Source organism: Musa acuminata, chromosome BXJ2-9, assembly GCF_036884655.1.
Source record: "Musa acuminata AAA Group cultivar baxijiao chromosome BXJ2-9, Cavendish_Baxijiao_AAA, whole genome shotgun sequence".
Lineage (NCBI taxonomy): Eukaryota > Viridiplantae > Streptophyta > Magnoliopsida > Zingiberales > Musaceae > Musa > Musa acuminata.
In genome coordinates this window covers 17,482,992-17,505,977 of record NC_088346.1, presented here as the reverse complement: position 1 = coordinate 17,505,977, position 22,986 = coordinate 17,482,992, and the positions used below count along the sequence as shown (strand labels likewise).

The window sequence follows — 22,986 nt, the reverse complement described above, 5'->3', positions numbered from 1 at the left end:
TATCTCGTGTGTGCTCGCTCAGATAAAATCTCTAGCCATGGTCATTCGGATTAAGAGAGAAGAAGTTCTCCGAGAGAATCCAAGTAGAGCGAGACTCGGACAAGATTTCGCATGGGCTTGACGTTACTATACTCGATATATGGTTTTTGGGATATTAGATGGATAAGAGACTATAGATACACGGTAACTACAGATAGACATGTTTGATGGATTAGATCTCTTGTACCGTTTAGGGGCTCTAGCGTAGTGGCATGGTATGTCTATAGTTGATGAGTCAAGTGACTTATTATAGAGATAATAATTCACTATATCAAAAAGAGTTCTAAGTTATAAGGAATTCTGACAAGAGCGACTCACCGCCAGTTCGGTATCGGGCCTAGAGAGTCACACACATATGATAGATATTGCAATGAGTAGATGTATGGATATGAGATATCCATGACGTTCTTATTTTGGATCATATAGATAAGATTCAATTAGATTAGGTAATTAAATATAGATCTAATACCCAATAAGGACAAGATCCATTAAGTGTTAAGTTGTATGCATATCTATAAATAGGAGGAACCTCAATGTTCATAGCTAGAACTTCTGGTGATTGCCTATAATATTCTCCTCTCCTCCTCCTTACTCTAGTAGCCTTGTATTGCCTATGGAGAGTGAGATCTCGTAACGATTTGAGTGTCATCGTCATGTATACCATGTAGATCTTCGCTAGAGAAGAGTACGCGAGTTCTCATTCATCATCTATCGAATCTGAAAATTTTAGAGATATATGATTTCTCTACGTAACACTTTATATATATATATATATATATATATATATATATATATATATATATATATATAATTTTTTTCACGCATCAATCGTCAAGTACCTAATTTTAAGAAATCTAATTTTATTTTTATTTTCTACTCCGCAGCGGGAGGAGATGAGATGTGGATATTAGGTTTCCCAACATATAATTCATTCAATATAAAGTATAATCATAGTTAATAAATTAAGATATTGATATATTTTTTATTATATCCATTCAAAACGAAAAGAACCTTGTTAATCCTACGGTGTCGCAAATGTCTACGATCCCAAGATCTTCACTACCTACGCTATAATAATATCATCTCAAACTTATGAGTTTAAATTTTTTTTTATTTTGTGCTATTTGGTGTCATCCCAAGATTAGCTCTCGGTGATCCTAGAAATTCTACTGGTGATCTTTTCCATAATACAACTATTGGTTTATCAACTTGACATAGGAATCTTTTGTTTCATTTTTGGACGATTATGGATATTATCCATGATTGAACCTTGAAGCTTGATAGATAAGAAATAATGAATGACAAAAGTCTCAATATAAAGAACAGGCCAATACTCTTTGTCTGAGCCCAATGTACTACGAGTGTGATGTTTGGGATGAAGAAAGCAATTCTTAGGAAAAAATATTTCAATTTTAGATTTATTAACTTAGACCCAATTAAATCTCTAAATAAATTTAAGATTCCAGAAAGATGGGTGGGTACATGATCTATCATTTTTACTAATAGTGATAAGCATATCGTGAAATAATATAATGTGAAAATTCTTTTTCACATTATGTGAAAATAATATACTGATGCAATAGAGAAGAAAGATAATTTTATGATAAGTTTGGACAACATTTCAAGAACTTTTATCATAAGTTTTTTCAAATTAATTTTATGATAATAAGATAAAATTTTATGACAATAAAAGTAGCCAGCTCTAATGTTATCCTAGTAATTCTTCAATATATTTAAGAATGAAAATAAGGACCGAGTCACCCGTGACACGGCCACGGCTGATGTCACTTTCCACTGCTTATCCTATTCGTTGTCCCTCGCATCCACTATCTCGGGACTTACGTCACCCGAAAAGTTTTCAACGGTGATTCAGCGGTGTCGAATGTTTTGCTATGTTGTCCTCACCACCACCACCACCGTCGCCGACATATCCCCAAGGACGACTCCAACCTCTTCGCTCCTCCATTTCTCCGCAGCTAATGCCTCCTCCTTCCGCCCTGCCCTTCTCCTCATCCTGCTTCTCCTCTTCCATCGCGTCGAGCTCTCTGCGCTGCTCCCTTCCCCGTCCCAACCATCCTCTGCGACCTCCTCTCAAGCTTCCCCCGTTCCAACTACAACCACCCCACCACATCTCTACCCCATCCCACGAGAAGAAAATTCCCTCCCCTCCGCCGCCGCTGCCGGCGGCCCCATGGCTGCTCCCAGACAACGCTGAATCGCTCAAGATGCCCACCGCCCCCTGGATGACATCCCCCTTCCTCCTCCCTTCCGACCAAGTCCTCGACCTTTCGAACCCTAGCAGAAGCACCAGGAACAAGAAGAAGGGTCCCGGCCCTGCCGACCGACCCCTCACCGACAAGGTCCGGGGTGGCCGGAGCCGCCACGCCATGCTCGGGATTATCAGGAACATCAAAAACCTCCGCCAGGTACACTCCGCCGAGCCAGATGAGGAGACTCCCGCTGTTGCCTTCGCCGATGCTGGGCAAGCGGCGGAATTCGGTGTCCCACTCAGGCCGGCCAAAGGTGGCCGTGGCCAGAGGGCGCCGTGGGTCACGGCGGAGGAGAAACTGGTGTTTGGGAGGGAGAAGAAGGTGAAGGTGGTCACATCGGCGGAATCGGTACTTGCTCCTGAATTGCTGTTCCGGCTGCGGGGCGAGGCGAGGCAGATGACGAGGTGGGTGAAGGCCAAGAAATCAGGCGTGACGCAGGGGGTGGTGGAGGAGATTCGGAGGGGTTGGAAGGAGAATGAGCTCGTGATGGTTAGGATCGTCGAGCCACTGCGGCGCAACATGGACAGAGCTCGAGAGATCGTTGAGGTAACTGGTGCAATTATGTTCCAATCCAGCTCTCATAACTTTTTCTTTTTATATTTTCTCATTTGGTACATTTGTGGAATGAAGGATTACTTCACATTTAACAATTTGAAGAGCTGACAACCGATGGAGAAGAGAAAACAAAAAGAAACTGTTGCAATTATTTGTTTTATTTCGTATTTAACTGTTAGAACCCTTGCAGATTCTAAACTTGGGGTTGATATCTTTAGGGGATCGGCCTCCTTGGAACTCTATAGGGGTTCCTCCCTCCAAGTTACTGCTCAAAGGCTGCAGAAAAGATTCATCTATTGCTTATGAAAAGAGGAGGAATACATGTCTATTTATAGGGCTTCTAAACCCTAACTCCTAATAGGACTTCTACTCAAGACTCCTACTTCTAACCAACTCCTAATAGGACTCCTACTTAAGACTCATATTCCTTTACAACTCCTAATTCTTCTTTAAGAAACAACCTCCTAACCCTAGTCGGCCTCTTTACCTCTTTAATAGGGGTCGGCTTAGGTAGGTTTTACATGAATGTCCCTCTCAATTAGGACTCTCCTAGCTAGAGTCCTAACAGACCTGCCCTCTTCAAATCAGCCTTGTCCTCGAGGTTGACGATTCTTGAATTCTGAGAATTTGATCTTCAAGTCGTCATAGTTCTCCCAAGTGGCATCTTTTGATAATAGGTTCGCCCACTGTATTAGCACTTCAGTAGTGGGTTGGTAGTGGGTTGTCATCGTTGAGTCACAATCCGTCGATCAATAATAGCACTTGGTTGGGTCTGGAGTTCTCCTTGCGTAGTCATATTTGGTGGGTGGCTTTGGGCTATCTCCAAGCACCTATTTACAACTTTTATTTGGCCATCGGTTTGTGGGTGATATGCCATACTCCTTTTCAATTTAATACCCTGCATATGGAATAACTTTGTCCAAAATCTGCTTGTGAAGATGCAAGTAGAATTTGTCACAAGCATAATGCATCCCTTATAGTGTAATTCTTTTGAGTCCCAATTGTAATGAGCCACGGAGCTTGGTGCTTCCTCCAATTTTTTATTTATTTTTTTATAATCTTACTAGTCTCTGAATCTTTCTGCCATTCTATCTTAATATCCTCAAGGAAGTCGCTAGTCCGAAGTGAAACGACTGAAACTTCAGCTTACTCGGGTAGCTGCGAAATCGTATCTGCAAGAACATTCTCTTTCCCCTTTTTGTAAGTTGTTTCATAATCAAATCTAAGAAGTTTTGTTACCCATTTTTGCTGCTCAGGGGATGATATCTTTCGCTTCAAAAAGTACTTAAGGCTTTTTTGGTCGGTTTTAATTTGAAATCATCGACCAATCAAGTAGGGTCTCCACCGCGTTGCTGCGCGCACAATGGCGAGCATCTCCTTATCATATGTTGACTTATTTTGATAGGAGGGAGATAATGCATTGCTAGTGTATGTGAGTGGTCGACCATCTTGCATGAGAATGACTCCAATTCTGACTTCAGATGTGTCGGCCTCAATAATGAAGGGTCGGTTGAAATATGGTAGTGTTAGCACCGGCATCATCGTCATGGCTACCTTAAGTTTGTCGAAGGCAGCGGAGGCTCTGTCAGACCATTGGAAGACATCTTTTTTCAGTAAGGAAGTAACTGGTGCACTAATCTCTCCATAGTTTTTCACGAACTTGCAGTAGTAGCCTGTTAAACCCAGAAAGCCATGTAGCAATTTTATGTTCCTCGGGGTCAGCCAGTTTTGCATTGCTCCAATTTTGAAGGGGTCTACTACCACACCTTTCTCTGATATGATATGCCCAAGATATTCCACCTTCTTTTGAAGAAAGCAAAAATTCATAGTGGTTGTTGTGTGTTCAAAAGGTGATTTTCGGTATGTCTTCTTCGCATACTCGTATTTGATGATACCTGGATCGAAGGTCCAGCTTTGTGAAGATTTGTGCTCCCTTAGCAACTCATCTACTAATGGAATAGGGTATTTATCCTTGATGGTTATGCCATTGAGAGCTCGGTAATCAACACATAATCGCCATATTCCATCCTTCTTTCGTATGAGGAGCACCGGTGAAGAGTAAGGGCTGCAACATGGCCGAATAACTCCTGTTTTGAGCATCTCTTTTATAATCCTTTCTATTTCATCCTTCTGGAGATGTGGATACTGATATGGCTGAGCATTTGCTGCAGATTTGCCTGGAAGAATCGTTATACAATGATCATGCCAACGGGTAAGAGGTAGGTTGCACGGTTCGTCAAATATATCTGAAAATTCAGCAAGCAATGGAAGTAGATTTGGATCTTCAAATTTTGTTGGCTCTCCCTTAGTTTGCTGCTCAAGTTGTACCAAAAGGCCGCTGCATGCTTTATGCAAAACCTTCTTCATTTATTGTGTGCAAATCGTCGTTATGTCGCCCTCACGTTTCCCGTTCAGTATCACCTGTTTCTCCTTACTGTAAAATTTCAGAATTAGTTGCATAAAATTCCAAGAAATATCATATAATATCGTCAACCATTTAATTATGAGCATGGCCTCATAATCATCAAGAGGGAGAAGGAAGAAATATGCAATTATCTCTTGGTCCTGCAGCAATAGTTTCTCCTGCGGGCGCCTACGATCACAATTGAAAATCCGTCCGTCGATGACCTTAACGTCAAACCTGCTGCAATTCTCAATAGGTAAGGCCATCTGGATAGTAACCTTACTATTTAGAAAGTTATTAGAATTGCCCGTGTCGATGAGAACAGTGATCGATTGTTGTTTGAGAAGGCCTCCAACTTTCATCGTTTACGGGTTTGAGTAGCCGGCTAGTGCATGTACCGTAACTTCAATCGGTTGTGGCTCTTCTTCTGCATCTTCTTCTTCATGTTCAAGGCTCTCTTCTGGATGTTCAATGACCTCTTCTTCTATTGGTTCAATCATAAGAAGTCTCCCTTTACTACAGCGATGCTCACGGCTCTACGGCTCGTCACAATGCCAACATAACCCCTTCGCATATCGCTCCCGAAGCTCTTCTCTTGTTGACCTCTTTGGTGTAGGGACTTGGTCGATAGTAGGGGGGGCTGAGGGCTTCAATATTGCTGGTTGAGGAGTGACCCTAGTCCTCCGAGCTTCATGGTTCAATTGCTCCTCTTGATGTCGTGCGAAAGAGATGGCTGCCATAAGTGTATACGGTTGTCGCGCTTTAACTTCTCCTCGGATCTCCGGCTTCAAGCCCTCAATGAAGGTCCTCAATAGCTGTTTTTGAGACCAATCACGAGTTTGATTAGATAACCTTTCAAACTTGGTTTGGTACTCCTGAATGGTGGAGGTTTGTCGGATCTTTGCTAGTTGTTCGTCAATATTCTCGTAATCGGTTGGTCTGAAGCGAATCAGCAGTCCTTCTTTGAATTGTCGCCATGAAAGGACTCCATAAGTATGTTCAAACCAGTCAAACCACTATATAGCATCCCCTTCAAGATGTATAGCTGCAATTTTCACCATAGATACATCCGCGGTTTTGTGGTACCGAAAATATTGCTCCGCGCGCGAGATCCAACCAATCGGGTCTCCTTCTTCCCATCTAGGGAAGTTCACTCTCATGCATGGATAGTTGGGGTCAGTCATATAGCCTCCCCTCCCTTGGAAGTCATCTATTCGGGCTTGGTGTGATTGGGCAAAGCTCTCTCCTTGATTTGATTTCTTCGGGCTTAGTGGTCGGCCCAATCTGAGTTCGGTAAAGAGCATCCGAATCTTATCCTCCATTCGCACCTCCAAGGCTTCGAATTTAGCATTGATTGCCTCCTTAGATACCATAGTATATGCTCCAAAATCTCTCTTTTGTTGTTGGGTTAAAGGCATGTATAGGTTAAGAGAAGTGATGGTTGAAAGGGTTGGTGGATTGGTGGATGTAGGCTGCGGTTTAGCCTTATTTTGTGGTTGTTTTGGGTACAGTTTGAGGGTGTGGTTTGGCAGAGTTTTAGGGTTGTGGATGCAAGTTTTGGATCTGTGGTAGATGGTAGCAAAGGTTTGACAGAAATCCGTAGAAGTTGCAGCAAGTATGTGTTGTCTTGTAAGAGTAGAATTGTCGTCAAAGAAACAACGGTTTCTCGACGTAATTTCCACCAAAAACTTAAGAGAATTGAGGAGGGAATTGATAGCAAAATCACAGTTTATATGACAGCAAGGATATCTAATTTAATCAAGAAAATTTCGGCAGTATAACAACAAGGAAATTGGTGCAAGTTGCAATTGCAGAATTGTCGTCGAAAAATTTCAGCGGGTTACGATGAAAATTTGCAGCAACATAAAATCATTTTTAGAGATGAATTTCTTAATAGATCAATCTTCGATGGAAGCCAAGATGATCTATGAAGTGTATAAGAAATTTCATTCAAAAAAGATTGCAAATAGATGGGTTAAGGCAACGATATGCAGCTGAAATTTTCTGCAGCATAGATTTTCAAGTGCAGCAGATTGGACATAAAAGATCAGTAGCTTATATTAAGAATTTTTCGATGAAACCAAAGGGAAATCTACTGTTAGGAAGTGTCAAAGATATAATAAAAATTTCGTAGAAATTTGGATAGAAAAAGCACAGTAGCAAGATCAAACAGATGGTGCTATGCGGCTTGAATTCTGTAATTCAAGTGCAGCAGATTGGACATAAAAGATCAGTAGTTTATATTGAGAATTTTTTGATGAAACCAAAGGGGAATCCACTGTTAGGAAGTGTCAAAGATGTCATAAAAATTTCGTAGAAATTTGGATAGAAAAAGCACAGTAGCAAGATCAAACAGATGGTGCTATGCAGCTTGAATTCTGCAATTCAAGTACAGCAGATTGGACATAAAAGATCAGTAGTTTATATTGAGAATTTTTTGATGAAACCAAAGGGAAATCCACTGTTAGAAAGTGTTAAAGATGTCATAAAAATTTCGTAGAAATTTGGATAGAAATAACACAGTAGCAAGATCAAACAGATGGTGCTATGCGGCTGGAATTCTGCTATGTATCTTTCGTCGTAGAGATGAAAACTTTGTGACGAAAAGTTTATGCAGCAATATAGGAACGATTTTTTTTTTTTTTTTTGGATTTTCGAATAAGGATAACTAAATTGCAGTAGCAGTAAGGTAGGAAACCAGAACCTGTTGCAATTCACGAGGAAATCAAAGGATGATCCGCGGTGGTGGAGATGATGACGGAATTCAACGACGATCTTTTAAGCAATTGTGGGAATTGCTTTGAGCGGTTGTGGAGGGTTGATGGATGGCTGTGGAAGGGCAGCGAGACGCCAAGAACGCTGCTCTGATACCAGGTGATAGAACCCTTGCAGATTCTAAACTTGGGGTTGATGTCTTTAGGGGATCGGCCTCCTTGGAACTCTATAGGGGTTCCTCCCTCCAAGTTGCTGCTCAAAGGCTGCAGAAAAGATTCATCTATTGCTTATGAAAAGAGGAGGAATACATGTCTATTTATAGGGCTTCTAAACCCTAACTCCTAATAGGACTCCTACTCAAGACTCATACTTCTAACCAACTCCTAATAGGACTCATACTTAAGACTCCTATTCCTTTACAACTCCTAATTCTTAAGACTCCTATTCCTTTACAACTCCTAATTCTTCTTTAAGAAACAACCTCCTAACCCTAGCCGGCCTCTTTACCTCTTTAATAGGGGTCGGCTTAGGTAGGTTTTACATGAATGTCCCTCTCAATTAGGACTCTCCTAGCTAGAGTCCTAACATTAACACTTTCAAGTGAGATAACTGCATGGTTGCTGGTGTAAGCAGCATAAATATTGAAGTAGATGCCTTCCAAGTTTGTATTTATTTGCACCAAAGAACCCTTTTTGTGAAGATTGTTTAGATTTTCTTTGAACTTTGGAAGGGACTATATTACTAAACATTGAGATAGACAAATAAGAAAAGCTATTGTGAATACTTGTTTGAAGATTGTTTTTGCTTGTGCAGAATGGCCGTTGAATGACTTTTTTTTTTTTTAAACTCTATGGAGTCTCATAATTTTCTTTCTACTATCAATAAGATTAAGCATAAGCTAATAAGAAATAAAGAATGTATCTTGAGCTCTATGAACATTCTTTTTCATCGATGATGCACCATGATCAGAAAATGTGTCTGTGTAAAGACTTCCACCATGCTTTGCTGCTTTCTACCTGTCTTTTGGATCTTTGATGCCTTTGAAATTTCTTGCATAGAAACTCTTTGGCCTTTGAATCGTTAACCTCAAATCTTAATGATAATCTTTGTAGCTCAAATTTCATAAGGAAACTTCTTACTCGGGCATTCAGGATAATCCTTCTTTAGTTTTAGTTAATATTTTATAGCAAAATTTCTGGAGACACTGATAACATATGAGCCTCACATCAGTTTCCATGGGATCTATTTTGATTTGAACTAAAAGGAAAAGATGAGATACATTCAAGGCACAGAATACAAACATTTCTTGATGTATAATTTCGATGCCTTATATTGCCTTTGATTTATTATAGAGTGGCCCATACTCTAAACCGTAGATGGTGTATTTTGTGGTAGGTTTTTGGGAGTAATATTCACAAATTTAGAATTGGTCATATCTTATGATCTCCAATTCAGTTTGTGAAAATGCCTATATTGGATCAATAAATCCCAATCAATTAAAATTACAAGTGACAATAATAACCTAAACATAATTATGAAAAAAATAAAAATTCCATGTATGTGAAAATACTAATAAAATTTGTCATGTAAGCATTCTTAATTTTTTTAAAATAAGTTATGTAAAAATATTTGTTAATATAAAATCATTGCTGGTGTAATATGAAGACATATTTTATATGTTGTTTTAAGAAGATGTCTCATGACTCTTGGTCACAATTTCTAGTGAGAGTAGTATTTTCCTTCCCCTTGCCGGGGCCAATTTATTTAGCCAATTGAGAATGGGATTTGGTTGAACTTTCCCCTACTGTGTATCTTCTTCCACATGTACATCTTCTTATTGGATAGGATGTTGCACGGATCAATTTCCAACTAATTTTGGTAAATTTCTAGTGAATGGACTGGCCACTAGTGTTGCTAATATACTAGCAAAACTAGAGACAGGCATTGCCCAATCTTTTTTTTGAAAAATTGGAAGATTATATTAAATAGCATACATGATGCTCACACATGAACTCAAATCTAAGACCTATCACTCGTGCAACAATACACTAACCAACCCGGATGTCTCAACAGAGACATCTATGTCTCAATCTAGAAATCAAGATTATCCAATCTAGAAATCCATGTCTCAACGTAGGTTATGTTTTGTGATTTGCTATTCCTTTGATCTTTACCCATTGTCCCTCCCAAGTAAGTTACATTTGTATAGATTCTTCACAGTATGCAACTGAAAAATTAGAAGCACATGAAATACGCAATCTAGTATATATTTTGGATTTGCTTAGGCCTAGCATTGGTTAAGCCTGTAAAAGCCAATATTCATGGTGTGAATTCTATCATGTTTAGTTGTCTTTTTCATTTGTTTATTGCATTTTGCAAAATATTTGTGGACATTTGAAGGCTAGGTTGATCAGGAGTTTAAATAGGGAAGGAAAGGTCACCAATCAAAGTTCTGTTCTTATCTTTGAATCTTAGAGGACCTGTATTCACCCAAAAGATTGGAAGTTTTGTTGAGAGAAATACAGAGACAATTTTGTGGTGCCTATTTTTATCTTTTTGATTCCCCTGAATAATTATAATGGTTGTTTTTATTTTATTTACTTCAAGGTATCAGCTGATAGAAAAACAAACTGAAGTTCAACTATACTTTTCAATAAAAAATTAACACAAGTTAAATAGTCTATTTGGATGTTATCCAGTGGATAATAAAGAAATCAAATTTAGGCCAGAAGATAGATTATGAATAAACTATTGAAATTTGCCAAGGAAATACCAAAGTTACAGAGTACTGATACCTAACAGCCCTTCAATTGACCCAAAAGGTTACTCTTTTGAAATTTAGTTATAGGGGCAAATTGAAGCAAGTAATTGGATTAGCTTCATCTTCTTTGATAAAAGATACATCATTAGGATTAAAAGCCCAGATATCAGGTGTAGGATATTAAATACAAGGACTGAAGAATAAAAGGATTTCACTTGTTTTTTTCTTCTTTTTTCCCCCTCTAAGTGGGGGTGGCAGTCAATCTTCAACAAGAGAAGCCATGAAACCTTCAGCAGCTGAGTAAGAAAGCAAAAGTGAGAACAAAAAGGCCCTTAACAGCACTAGGAAATTTCAACAACCATGGAGGAAGAGAGAAAGTGGGTAGAGAAAAAGGGCAAGAATAGAAAGACGGTGAAAATTGGATTGAACTTCGTTTTAGGTTGGAAAACATGAGAAGAAAAGAGGTTGAAAATTTGAAGAATTTCTCTTGGTATCTGACTCATCAGGAGGTCAGACAGTTCTACTTCCAAGCTGACCGTGAAATGATTCTCCTGTCCTTTTAAGTAAAATAATGGAGCATTTCTACTATGTTCCTTGAAAAATCTAGGAAAATTGCACAAGATTTGGTTCACATTTCTAATTTGCAAAGCCAAGGGAACTTGAGAGAGAAGAAAATTTGATTTTCCTGCACCATATTTTGAAATTCAAGGAAAATGATAAGCCAAGTTTTTCTACAAGATTTATGGCTGAAAAGCATGAAATAGTGAAGACCGATTTTGGACTGACTTCTAAAGCAGGAGCCATTGGGCGTTGATGGTCAACTTTTGTTGGACCTCAAACCCTGATAAAAAGCATTTATTTCTACTATCTTAATTATTTTTGGGATTTCCTTTGAATGTGTTTTGGCTTATTAAAGACCTAAGATTAGTTCAGCTCCCTGAATCAAAGTGTTTTGATCCTCTGTATTTCAATTTTCAAAATCTAGAAGACTGAAGACTTGCTAATAATTGAGTGAGCTATTAATTTTAATAACTTATCTTCTATATTTTATTTGGAAGTTCGTCTTCTACCTATGTTTATTTTGACTGGAAATTTGCTGTCAGTTTTAGCTGACTTTTGTGTGAAACTGATGAAGTCTGTTCAATTTTGGCTAGTAGATGTCACTTAGATTGCTGTACATCTGATCTTACACTCTTAATCTTGTTATTATGTTATTTTAGGTTTCTTGATTATTTAGTAGCATTCTAGTAGTCAAGTATTGAATCTTGCGTGTGATAAGTATCTGATGAACCTTTATGTAGATCTACTGTTGTCATCTTCCTTTTATACTTTATTCACTTACTTTTTTTGTGTGTTTATTCATTTCTTTATGAATTTGGGAGTAAAGTTCAACATTTCATGTTTGTTGCTAAATTTGCAAGACCTTTCTTGGACGTATAAATTCATTAGCATTGCTTATTCTCTTGCTTCTTTAATAAGAAGAGTATACTCCTAATAAGCTTGTGCTGTGTCGACTCTTGTTACCTTAGTCCCTCATAATTTGCATATTTCCTCTACTTTGTAGTTTGTCCTGTGTTTTACAAACCTTCTGGCCTATTAACTAGGTTGACCATTTGGTACGTCCCATAGTCTAATATCAGGAGATAATGAGAGGTCAGATTTGCATTATGTAATTAGTGACTGACCACTAATGACATAAGCTTGACTATTAAAAGCATTTTTGCTATGGCTTTATGATTAAGGTTGCGGCAAATGGTATTAGAGGTCCTTTTTTGCTCTCTGCATGGTCTGTCATGTGACAAGATGCAAGTTATCTTGTGCGTGTTATTATGATTCTTCATAGGATTATTTCCACAATAGACTTGGAGAATGTTTTTGGGCTATATGCAATCATGCACTGATGAGAAAGTCAGGAATTTGAATAAGGAGTCACAATGGGAAGTAATGGGATTCTGGATGTTACATATGTCGATGTAGTAATTTTTTATTTATGATTGGGCTTAAGAATTTTGGATCAAGTAGATAAGGTTTGCCTTCATAAGTTATTGTGCAAATTAACTGGATCACTAAGTTATCCATGCATAATTCAATTTTCAAGTAATAATGTCTTCACTTTTCTGAGCATTGTATCTTATTTCTCTTTTCTTTGTGTTTCACCTTCATTATCACTATTTTCATATTCATTCTTTCCAAGAATTTATATGTTGAGTGTTAAGCTGGAGTTTGCTGGTGAATGTCTTTCTCACAAATAAGATAGAATCTGAATGCTTCCAACCTTTTTTATTAATCTACATTCCTGATAATATTTATTTAAGATTGTTTTATCAATCAAGTTTCCTAATATGCAGCTTATGAACTTTTTGGGTTAAATATAGATAGTCTCTTTGCATTTTAGTTATGTGTCATCTAGACAACCAAAGTGAAGCATAGCATTTTCTATCTTGTTTATCTTTTTTTATTGGCTGCTATGAATGTTTTGAACATTTTTTTCTCCACAAATTAGCAGACAAAGACTGGAGGCTTGGTTGTTTGGTGCAAGAGAGATTTTCTTGTTGTCTATAGAGGACAAAAATATGAAATGTTTCGAAATGCTCCTAGTTCGCCTAATGCTGTCAATAAAGTGAACCCTGGCATATTTGAAGAGGACAGTGCTATTGTTTCAGGATCAGTTGTAAAGATGGATGGGGAAGTACAGAATATGGAGTCTGGAATTCAAATGGGTGATATTTCAATTGAAGGATCTCTATATGAGAGAGAAGCTGACAGATTGTTGGATGGTTTAGGTCCCCGTTTTGTTGACTGGTGGTGGCAAAAGCCACTACCTGTAGATGCAGACCTACTTCCAGAAGTTGTTCCTGGTTTTCGGCCTCCATTAAGAATGTGCCCTCCTGGAGTAAGACCAAAGCTGACGGATGATGAATTGACGTATCTACGGAAGCTTGCACGCCCTTTGCCCACTCATTTTGCTCTTGGTAATTACTGCCATATGCAGTGAGCTTTTTCCTTATATTAGATTTTAATTATGTATGTTATTACCATCATTTTTGCTCTTAGTTGCTGTTTTCTTCTGACAAGTGTTTTTTTTGTAAATATATGACAATATCTGGCTTTATGTGTATAGATACATGTTTAGTGACAAAGATATATCCATAAAGATGCAGAGATATTAGAGTTTTAAATGTAACATTGTGCTTGTCTTCTGTTGGAAGGTAGAAATAGAAAACTTCAAGGCTTGGCTGCTTCAATTATAAAGCTTTGGGAGAAGAGCCTTATAGCCAAAATTGCAGTCAAAGTGGGAATTCAAAATACCAACAATGAGCAAATGTCATTGGAGCTCAAGGCAAGTATATTAATGTTGTAATTACATATTTACCAATCAAATAAAAACTAAAATAAAAATACATGCTTGAAACTGGAATTCGAAAAATGTAAAATTTTGCTTTATAGCAAGGTTTGCCGTACCGGACTGTACCGCCCGATACGGGTGATACGTACCGGTCCGATAGGCCAGCGGTATGCAGACCGCCCCGTACCGTAACGAACACTGTAGCAGTATACAGTACATCAGTGTACAGTACTCGGTACAGTACTGTAGCAGTGTACAGTGCTCGGTACGCGCGAGTGTACCGCTCGGTACACCTGGGTGTACCGAGCGGTATACCGTACCATACCGGTACCGAGCCCGGGTCGAAACGTCGGTACGGTATGGTACGACGAACCTTGCTTTATAGTATGTGATTGAGTGTTTTGATGGTAGACTGCAATTTTCATTATTTATTTCTAATAAATACAACTTGGAAAAATCCCAATGTATATACTGGTATAAGGTGGCTTTCAAACCAAAAGAAGATATTTCACTGTTTAAAACAAGTGAAAAAAACGTGTATAAGTGAGACTTTTGACCTTTTCAATAATGAGAATAGTGGTTTTTCTTGTGTCTGCCTGAGAAATTTTCTTCACAACACCTTACAATTGGAGTGATAATAAATTATCCGAATTGAATATATCATCTATAGTTTATTAATGGACAAGGTACTGTGGGTCACATTTTTCCCTGTTAGCAGGCAATATTCTCTTTAGGATATCTTACCAACTTTGGTCACTCTTTTAAATGTTGCTCCTAACCTGTTTCTTGAGCACATCAGTTTACTATATGTTAAAGAGTTCTAAATCTTCAAGGACTTTGTTTTCTGTGTATCATTTCTCTTCAAGTGAATAAGGTTGGTGCTAAAATTTTATAACAGGAACTTCAACTTATCATAATATTCTAGGAAATTGTTACAGATAGCTAGATCTGATCAAAGACAACTGCATCAGAAACTCAGTGCTAGGTTGTAATACATGTAGATGAGGAAAATGGTTGTTCTGGAACTTGATTGCCTTTTTCTTTTTCCCTCATAAAGTTCAGCATGCATTGGATATAGTAGTGGGATTTATGACTGAGGTTACCGAATGGTTCCTATCTAGAACTCATTTGCTTTCTTGTTTCCTTCAATTTGAAGGTAATTGATAAGGGTGTTTAGGGATCTATCTTGATAGATAATAGTTACTCTGAAGCTTCATGTGCTTGATTCTGAAGCTCTAAATGCAGCGTCTCACAGGTGGTGTTCTGATATTAAGAAACAAGTTCTTTATCATTCTGTATAGAGGCAAAGATTTTCTCCCTGGTGGAGTGACTAATCTGATTGATGAGAGAGAAGCAGAGCTCAATGAGCAACAGCTTGAGGAAGAAAAAGCGCGAACGGGGTTCACAAACTCATTACGTGCTATGGATAACATACTGCCCAGCTTCAGCATTGTTGGAACTTATATGGAATTTCAGGAAATACAGGCAAATCATATTTCCCTAAACAACCTGAGTTATAGAGGCCAAATTCGAATTGAAGCTGAAAAGGAAAAGTTGAAGAAGGAACTAAGAGAGCACGAGCACAAGCTTTTCATTGTACGACCAAATTCTGACATCAAGTTTGTTGTATTAATGAAGCTTAACTGACATATTAATGAACATTTTGTTTGAATATGCACCAGCTTAAGCAGAAGATAGAGAGATCAGAGGAACTGTTGAGCAAGCTTAGTCTGTCATGTTGCCCTTCGGAGCAAACTGCAGACCTGGAAATATTGACAGAAGAGGAGAGGCAAGCTTTTCGAAAAGTTGGCTTGGAAATGAACGAAATCATATTGCTGGGTATGAACCATCACAACTAACTTAATATCATCTTTTATTAAAATTGTACCCTTTGCCACTCTGGCAAATTCATTCTGCAATGGTATAGATAGAAGTTTTCTGTCTTCAATTTCTCTATGGTATGTGACCGTACTTTTTAAGATGGTACTTTGGATCAAGAGTAATAAGATCTTGGCGTCTGCAGGTAGGCGTGGAATTTATGATGGTGTTTTCGGAAGTATTCACCAGCATTGGAAACATAGAGAAGTTGTGAAAGTGCTTACCAAGCAGAAGGCATTTCACCATATTACTGGTACTGCAAGGTTACTTGAAGTTGAGAGTGGTGGGATACTGGTTGCAGTGGAGAAATTAAGGACAAGTCATGCAATAATTATCTACCGTGGGAAGAATTATGCTCGTCCACTAAAGCCATTGAACAACCTACTGTCGAAAAGAGAGGCACTACAAAGATCTATTGAGATACAGCGTCGAGGAGTAATAACTAGCATTTACTTATAGATTCGTTTTCATCTGTATCCTGTAATATTTCATGACTTTGTTTCTTACTTTCTATAATTTTTTCCTTTGCAGTCCTTGAAATACTTTGCACGCCAAAGAGAGAAATTAATCTGGGAATTGACGCAGAGACTGGTAAGTTCAATGCATCTTCCTTTGCTTTTAAAAGTTTTTGTCTATTTACATTTTATTTCTAGAACAACTGCGACTGACATCCTACAAAGTCCAACGCTATAATGAACAAATATATATATATATATATATATATATGTGTGTATATATATATATATATATGTGTGTATATATATATATATATGTGTGTATATATATATATATGTGTATATATAAATATATATATGTATATATAAATATATATATGTATATATAAATATATATATGTATATATAAATATATATATATGTATATATAAATATATATATGTATATATGTATACATACATATATACATATACATACATATATACATACATATATACATATATATATATATACATATATAGCTCTTGGGAAATAAAATATCAGAAGATAACTATCTCAATTATCTGCTGATTTTGTAGAGAAAGTTAGAATGAAAGTGCGAGGAAAAGGAAATAATTCCTACAGATCTGATGAACTTCAATTGGAATTGCGATTGGACCGGAAACCACCAATGGTATGCATCAAGCTGAATATATAGGTAGTTGTTGTTCCAATGACTTTGCATGTGTACTTATTTTTTCTGAAGTCCCGCCTTGGTGCTTGCGCGATACCAGGTTGTATTCGTTGGTGAGTCAGCATGAGAAAATCCTGCTGGATCTTGATCAAGAATTTATCTGTTCTCCTTTGGCAACTCCTATGTGTCTCATTGCAACCAAAAAAAAAGAAAAAAAAAAATCCTTTTGTTGTTCACAAGCCGAGCTATCAAGAATAAACTTTCAAAAAATTGTACCCATTTTTTGGGTGCTTCATTCTGATTAGCATATTCTGTAATGTTGATATGAGCGGCCCTCGTGAATGAGTTCTTGTGGTATTCATGGACTTCATCGCGGCATGCCATGCAACCTACATGGATCGATATTACTAAAAATAAATAATATGATAAATAAAAAAATATTGATTGATATTGGCCCTATCTAATCCCATATTGATTCTCCATTGAATTGAAAATATTGTTTGATAAATACCACTCTCCAACTAATCTTTTGTGAGAAAAAAATTTATTTTATTAATTTAACAGTATATCAACTATGAGGATGTCTCAATGACTTCTTGATGTACGTACCTAACTGTGCTTATATATATATATATATATATATATATATATATAAGGTTATTATTATTTATTATTTATCTCCAGAGCAATACTTCACAAAAAGGTAGTAGCATCAAAGACGATATACGACAAATAAGAGGCACTCAAAAAATTAGAATCATCCAACAAAGATAAAACCACGACACGTGTAGCAAGTGTAAGGTTCACGGGTGAGATAACCGAGACCCTTGAACCCTTGGGTGAGCATCCCAAGGGTTGCACAGCTTGACGATGCCGGAGACTCCCTGTCGCAATCACTGTTTGCTCCAGGCATAGAATGCTTCGGAACACCGACGCGTCGCTGCTTTCCACACTAGTTTTCCACCCCGAAACCTTTGTAAACTAGTAAATTAGAAAAAAATTGTGAGACACCATGATCGTGGTTCTCGAGATTGGGTGACAGAACAGGTATTGTACATTCATCGTAGCGCCGTGAGGTGGTTGCACCGACGGTCTTCAGTTCTGTTAGGTAAAAAGGATGAGAAAACGAAACAGGGAAGAGGAAACGGAGCCAACCTTGGGGGGATGGTTTGTGGGAGAAGAAACCGATTGAACAGATCAGTTTCTTCGTCGTTAATACGATATTGTCGTCGAGATTCGCTTTTTTGCTCCTCCTGATTTTCATCCTTTTTTCTGTAAAAATAATTTTTTATATTATGATTTAAATCAAATAACATTAAATCTATTTTACGATGTATATTTTTTGATGTCATTTAAAAAGAATTTATGAAATCTATAAAAATATCATCTTTAAATCCAAAATCATTGTTAATAAGGATAACTTGACTCTCATTTTATGCTCTTACTATAATTTCATAATACCACTTAGATTGATGGTTTAGGAAGGGTTGAGAGAGAAACTATAATCCCTCAACTGCGTCTTCTAACGTATTAGGAAAGTTCAAGCATCCCCTAAGGAATCATATGGATTTTTTTTCTATCGACCAATATAATCTAATTAATTTGATTATATATCTTATCTAATTATAAAAGATCACAAAATCTAATATTCTCTCACTTGGTCCATTAGATAAGATATAAAATATATTCAAAATTAAAATAAATAAAATAAAATTTGTTTGAAAATAATTTTTTCTAATTGGATTCCAAATATTTTGAAAAACATTTTATATATGACCATGAATTTTAGAAACAAGCCAATAAGTCTAATAAACATAATAATACTATATTAAGTCCAACTATCAATCCGAGTCATAGCGGTTGCATATCATCAATGTCATACTTCCTTCTATATACCAAAATATTGTTAATCTTTCTTAATATAGTCCATAATAACCCCTATAATTTATCTTGTCAAGATAATCATATTATTATATTTAACTATAATATGCATAAACATAAATGTAAACAGGATAATAGAAGCAAACAACTTTAATTATGTAAAAGAAATATCAATAATAGCATCCATATGCATTATAATATCTTTTATGGCTTGCTCATAAGCCCCATTCTAAAAACATGTTCTTTAAATATTTTATATTGTAAAGCTTTAGTAAATGGATCAATAATCATCATAGTGATGCTCAGGTTCTGAATTGACACTTATTGTTTCTAGACTCTTTCTCTAACCACAAAGTACTTTATCTTGATATACTTGGAACCACAAGAGTACTTGTCATTCTTAGAGAAGAAAATTATTGCGATATTGTCATAAAATATCTTCAATGGCTTAGTAATTGAGTCGATCATACCAAGTCTTGAGATGAATTTTCACAATCATAAAACTTGATTTATGGCTTCAAAGCATGCCACAAATTCAGCTTCCATTGTTGATGATGCAATAAGCGATTGCTTTGTAATTTTTTAAGAAATTACCCCACTAGCTAATAGGAATACAAATCCTGAAGTGAACTTCCTACGGTCGAGGTAATTTACAAAATCAACATTTGAATATCCCATCACTTCAAGCTGATCTGATATCATGTATGTGAGCATGCAAGACTAACTTCGATCAGAAAAGATAAATAGATTAAAGTAGAAAGAATCAGATGTTAGGCCAGAGTGAACATATCAAAAGATTGGACATAGGCTAGAGGATCAGTCGACGTGCCGGCAGAAGGACTTCATGCTATGAGTTCGGGCATTAGGCCGAAGGATCAGACATTGCGCCAAGGAGATCGGAAGTTGTAGGAGTCAACATGCCGATTGGGCAATACGCCGAAGGAGAAGACGATGTGTTGGAAGAACCAATGACATGCCAGACAACATATGATTTATGCTTTGTAATATTTTGTCTAGATCGAGTTAGTTTAGATTTAATTGAGTTGGTATTGAGATGAAACAATGTTAACTCAATTAGGGGCTCATTGGGCTTGAGTTGGGGTTGTTTTGGGCTAAGCCCATGCAACAACCCTTAGTAGGCTTAGGTGGTGGCACCGTTTAGGACTCAGCCTCCCAAATTGTCTAGGCAGTGGTATCGCCCAGACCGACGGTGGTACCGCCCAAACATAGTCTTCCACTATCAAGTGACAGTACTGCCCAAACACAGTCTTCAAGACTATGTCAAGCGGTGGTACTGCCCAGTGTTAGCGTCAGATTGGGTGGTGGTACCTATAACATCCCCCATTTTTAAAAATTTAGTAAAAGGTTTGTTTGTAAAAATAAGGATTATTTAATAATTATTTTATATTAAATGATATTATATTAAAAGTTTATGGCTAGGGCCTAAGAGTAAATATTAGAAGTTTGATATAATTTATGAAAGATTTAGATTTAAGTTAAAAAAAAATAGTGGACATGTGTCATTAGCTAACCTAAGGTTGGTGCCACTTATCTTTGCTCTAAAGATGACACCTAGCCCCTTTCATGCATGCATGACACATTGGAACTTTTGCATTAGCCAAAACCCAAATAATTAGATGAAAGGTTAAAGAAAACAAACCTGAAGAGTTGCAGCCAACGTGAGTTTGAGAAAAGAAGAAGAAGAAGAAGAAGAATAAGAAGAAGAGCTTGAGGTTTTTCATCAATTTTCCCACATTTGGGATTCAAATAATTTTAAGACAAGTGTTCTAACTCCATCCCACAGTAACCTTAATCTCTGTTTCCATTTTTATTCTGCAAAATTTGAAAGATTCAACTGAGAACTAGACATTCTTTCGTTTTGATATAAAGCCATGAATCTATAATTTTTCGGTAATCTGACCTCTATGCAATGTTTCCGTCATAACATTTTGTAATAAACTCTGATTTAGACAAAACCTATTTTATTTGAAAGTAGACAAAAAAAATCTTTATTTTGATACTAAGATCGAATGATTTGGAGTTTAAATGCCTACAAAGACTTCTGTTTAAATTAACCTTACAGATTCTGCAAAATAGGGACTAAAATTTCTGACCTCTTCTTGCTTAACTATTTATAACTTTCTGCTGTGAATTCAGATTCATACAAAGTATGATTTATTTAAAGCTAAACTCAAAATTATTTCTGTATATACCTGATTTGAAATATTTGGAGTACAATTGCTAACTGAAACATCTGCTTTCATCGACCCTATGGATTCAGTAAAACAGAGCTAATATTTTCAGACCTTTCGCTACAAAATTATCTATAACTCCCTGTTGTAAATTCCAATTCTTGTAAAACTTGATTTGCCTAAAACTAGATTGACAAAGCTTTCTAATGACACCTAGTTTGTATAAATTAGAGAATAATTGGTTATCTAAATAGTTTATACAATATTCCTATCAAATTCTGCCAGAATCGAGCTTTGGTCGATTTCGGCTTTCCTTGTTTCTTCTCTTTGGAAATTGATTTCGGCAAAAACTCTTACTTCAGTTAAGCTTTACATTATTACCTTAAATTCTTGTATACTTTTGTCCTTTATTTATTTGTATATATGAAGCTATCATCTAAAGTTCATGTTTGCATCGTAATGATTCGGCACATGCATCCCATTGTTCCGCATTTGCTTTCGATATGTGCCTCTTCCAGTTTCATTTCTTTGGACATTGAATTCATCTAACTTTTTTATTTCTATTGAGCTATATGTGGTTTCTTGAAATCCTTGTATGCTCTTGCTTTTGTTTCCTTTCAAATCTGAATACATTTGTGAAAGATTATGTTTGTATCGTATTGACTCGAAAGACATATGTACATTTTGTTGTTCCGCATGTGTTTCCAATACATGCTAATTCCATTATTCATACTGCCCCTTTGTACTCTGGTGTTTGTGGGATAAATGTGAACCTTTGCCAGAAATGGTAAAGAGAGTTATGCTTAGAGCCCGCGATGCTCTGCCGGCCCCCTATGACTTCACTCAGACGTGGGTGGATGGAGCTCCCAAACGTGGAAGATTTATGTTTGGTGGTCATTCAGAAATGGATGAACCATATTATGTTATGATCCCATTTCACATTCTATCTATTTGATATGAAATTCAGAGCCGACCTAGCACTTGGGCAGGGTGAGAGGGCTCGAGTAGGAAAGGGTTACCCGTGGATGGAGTCGAGAACTCATCACGGCGTGGAGCCACCACTGAGTTAAACCTCATATGCACTATGCTAGAGTACGATGTTTGAGCTTCTATTTCGTATTTGTTCTTTGATATGTTCTGAAATGCTTCTTATGCTTTCGAAATATTTCCATATGCCATTGATACGTTCTGAAGCATTTCATTCACCATTGATATGTTCCGAACTTTTTCATATGCCATTGATATCCAAAATGCTCCTTACATCTTTGTTATGCCTTGAAATTACCATATGTCATCGATATGCTCCTTATGCCAATGATATGCTCCAATTACCTTTCCTCGATTGTATGAACAAAACGTGCTTCGAACGAAATGACATCGTAATTCTGCATTCATGATATCCAAAATGCTCCTTACGTCTTTGTTATGCCTTGAAATTACCATATGTCATCGATATGCTCCTTATGTGAATGATATGATCCAATTACCTTTCCTCGATTGTATGAACAAAACGTGCTTCGAACGATATGACATTGTAATTATGCATTCAAACAAAACATGCTACTGTTTCATCTTGTATCGCTACTTTGTATTTTGATACCTTATTTGTTTGAAACTTGTCCTCTTTGCTATGGATATGTTAGTCACTTGCTGAGCTTTATATGCTCACCCCGTTGATATATAAATTTTTCAGGATAGCTTATCGCTTGCAAAAATATGTAGTTTGGGTTGAGGCAGTGGGAAGCTAGAAGATTTTGGGGCAAATCTTTCGTACTTGATATGTGGATGTTGTATAAGCTCCTTTTGTGTGTATCAAT

General features: G+C 36.9%; 1 protein-coding gene across 4 annotated transcripts; it reads left to right on the top strand.

Annotated features, from left to right (window-relative positions):
• The first annotated feature begins 1,896 nt into the window (after positions 1-1,896).
• Positions 1,897-17,400, top strand: LOC103998394 (chloroplastic group IIA intron splicing facilitator CRS1, chloroplastic). 4 transcript variants are annotated; one of them, XR_010491330.1, is made up of 9 exons: positions 1,897-2,855; positions 13,248-13,716; positions 13,954-14,084; positions 15,336-15,686; positions 15,773-15,929; positions 16,114-16,403; positions 16,500-16,559; positions 17,002-17,096; positions 17,197-17,400. XR_010491330.1 is itself a non-coding variant. In XM_009419855.3 (8 exons), the coding sequence occupies exons 1-8, from the start codon at positions 1,932-1,934 to the stop codon at positions 17,014-17,016; spliced, it is 2,394 nt and encodes a 797-aa protein (XP_009418130.2). In that variant the 5' UTR covers positions 1,897-1,931; the 3' UTR covers positions 17,017-17,400. The 4 variants fall into 4 exon arrangements, 3 of the variants coding, with proteins under 3 accessions (XP_009418130.2, XP_009418129.2, XP_064982148.1); XM_009419855.3 differs by having other exon boundaries at positions 13,251-13,716; positions 17,002-17,400; XM_009419854.3 differs by having other exon boundaries at positions 17,002-17,400.
• The last annotated feature ends 5,586 nt before the right edge of the window (positions 17,401-22,986 follow it).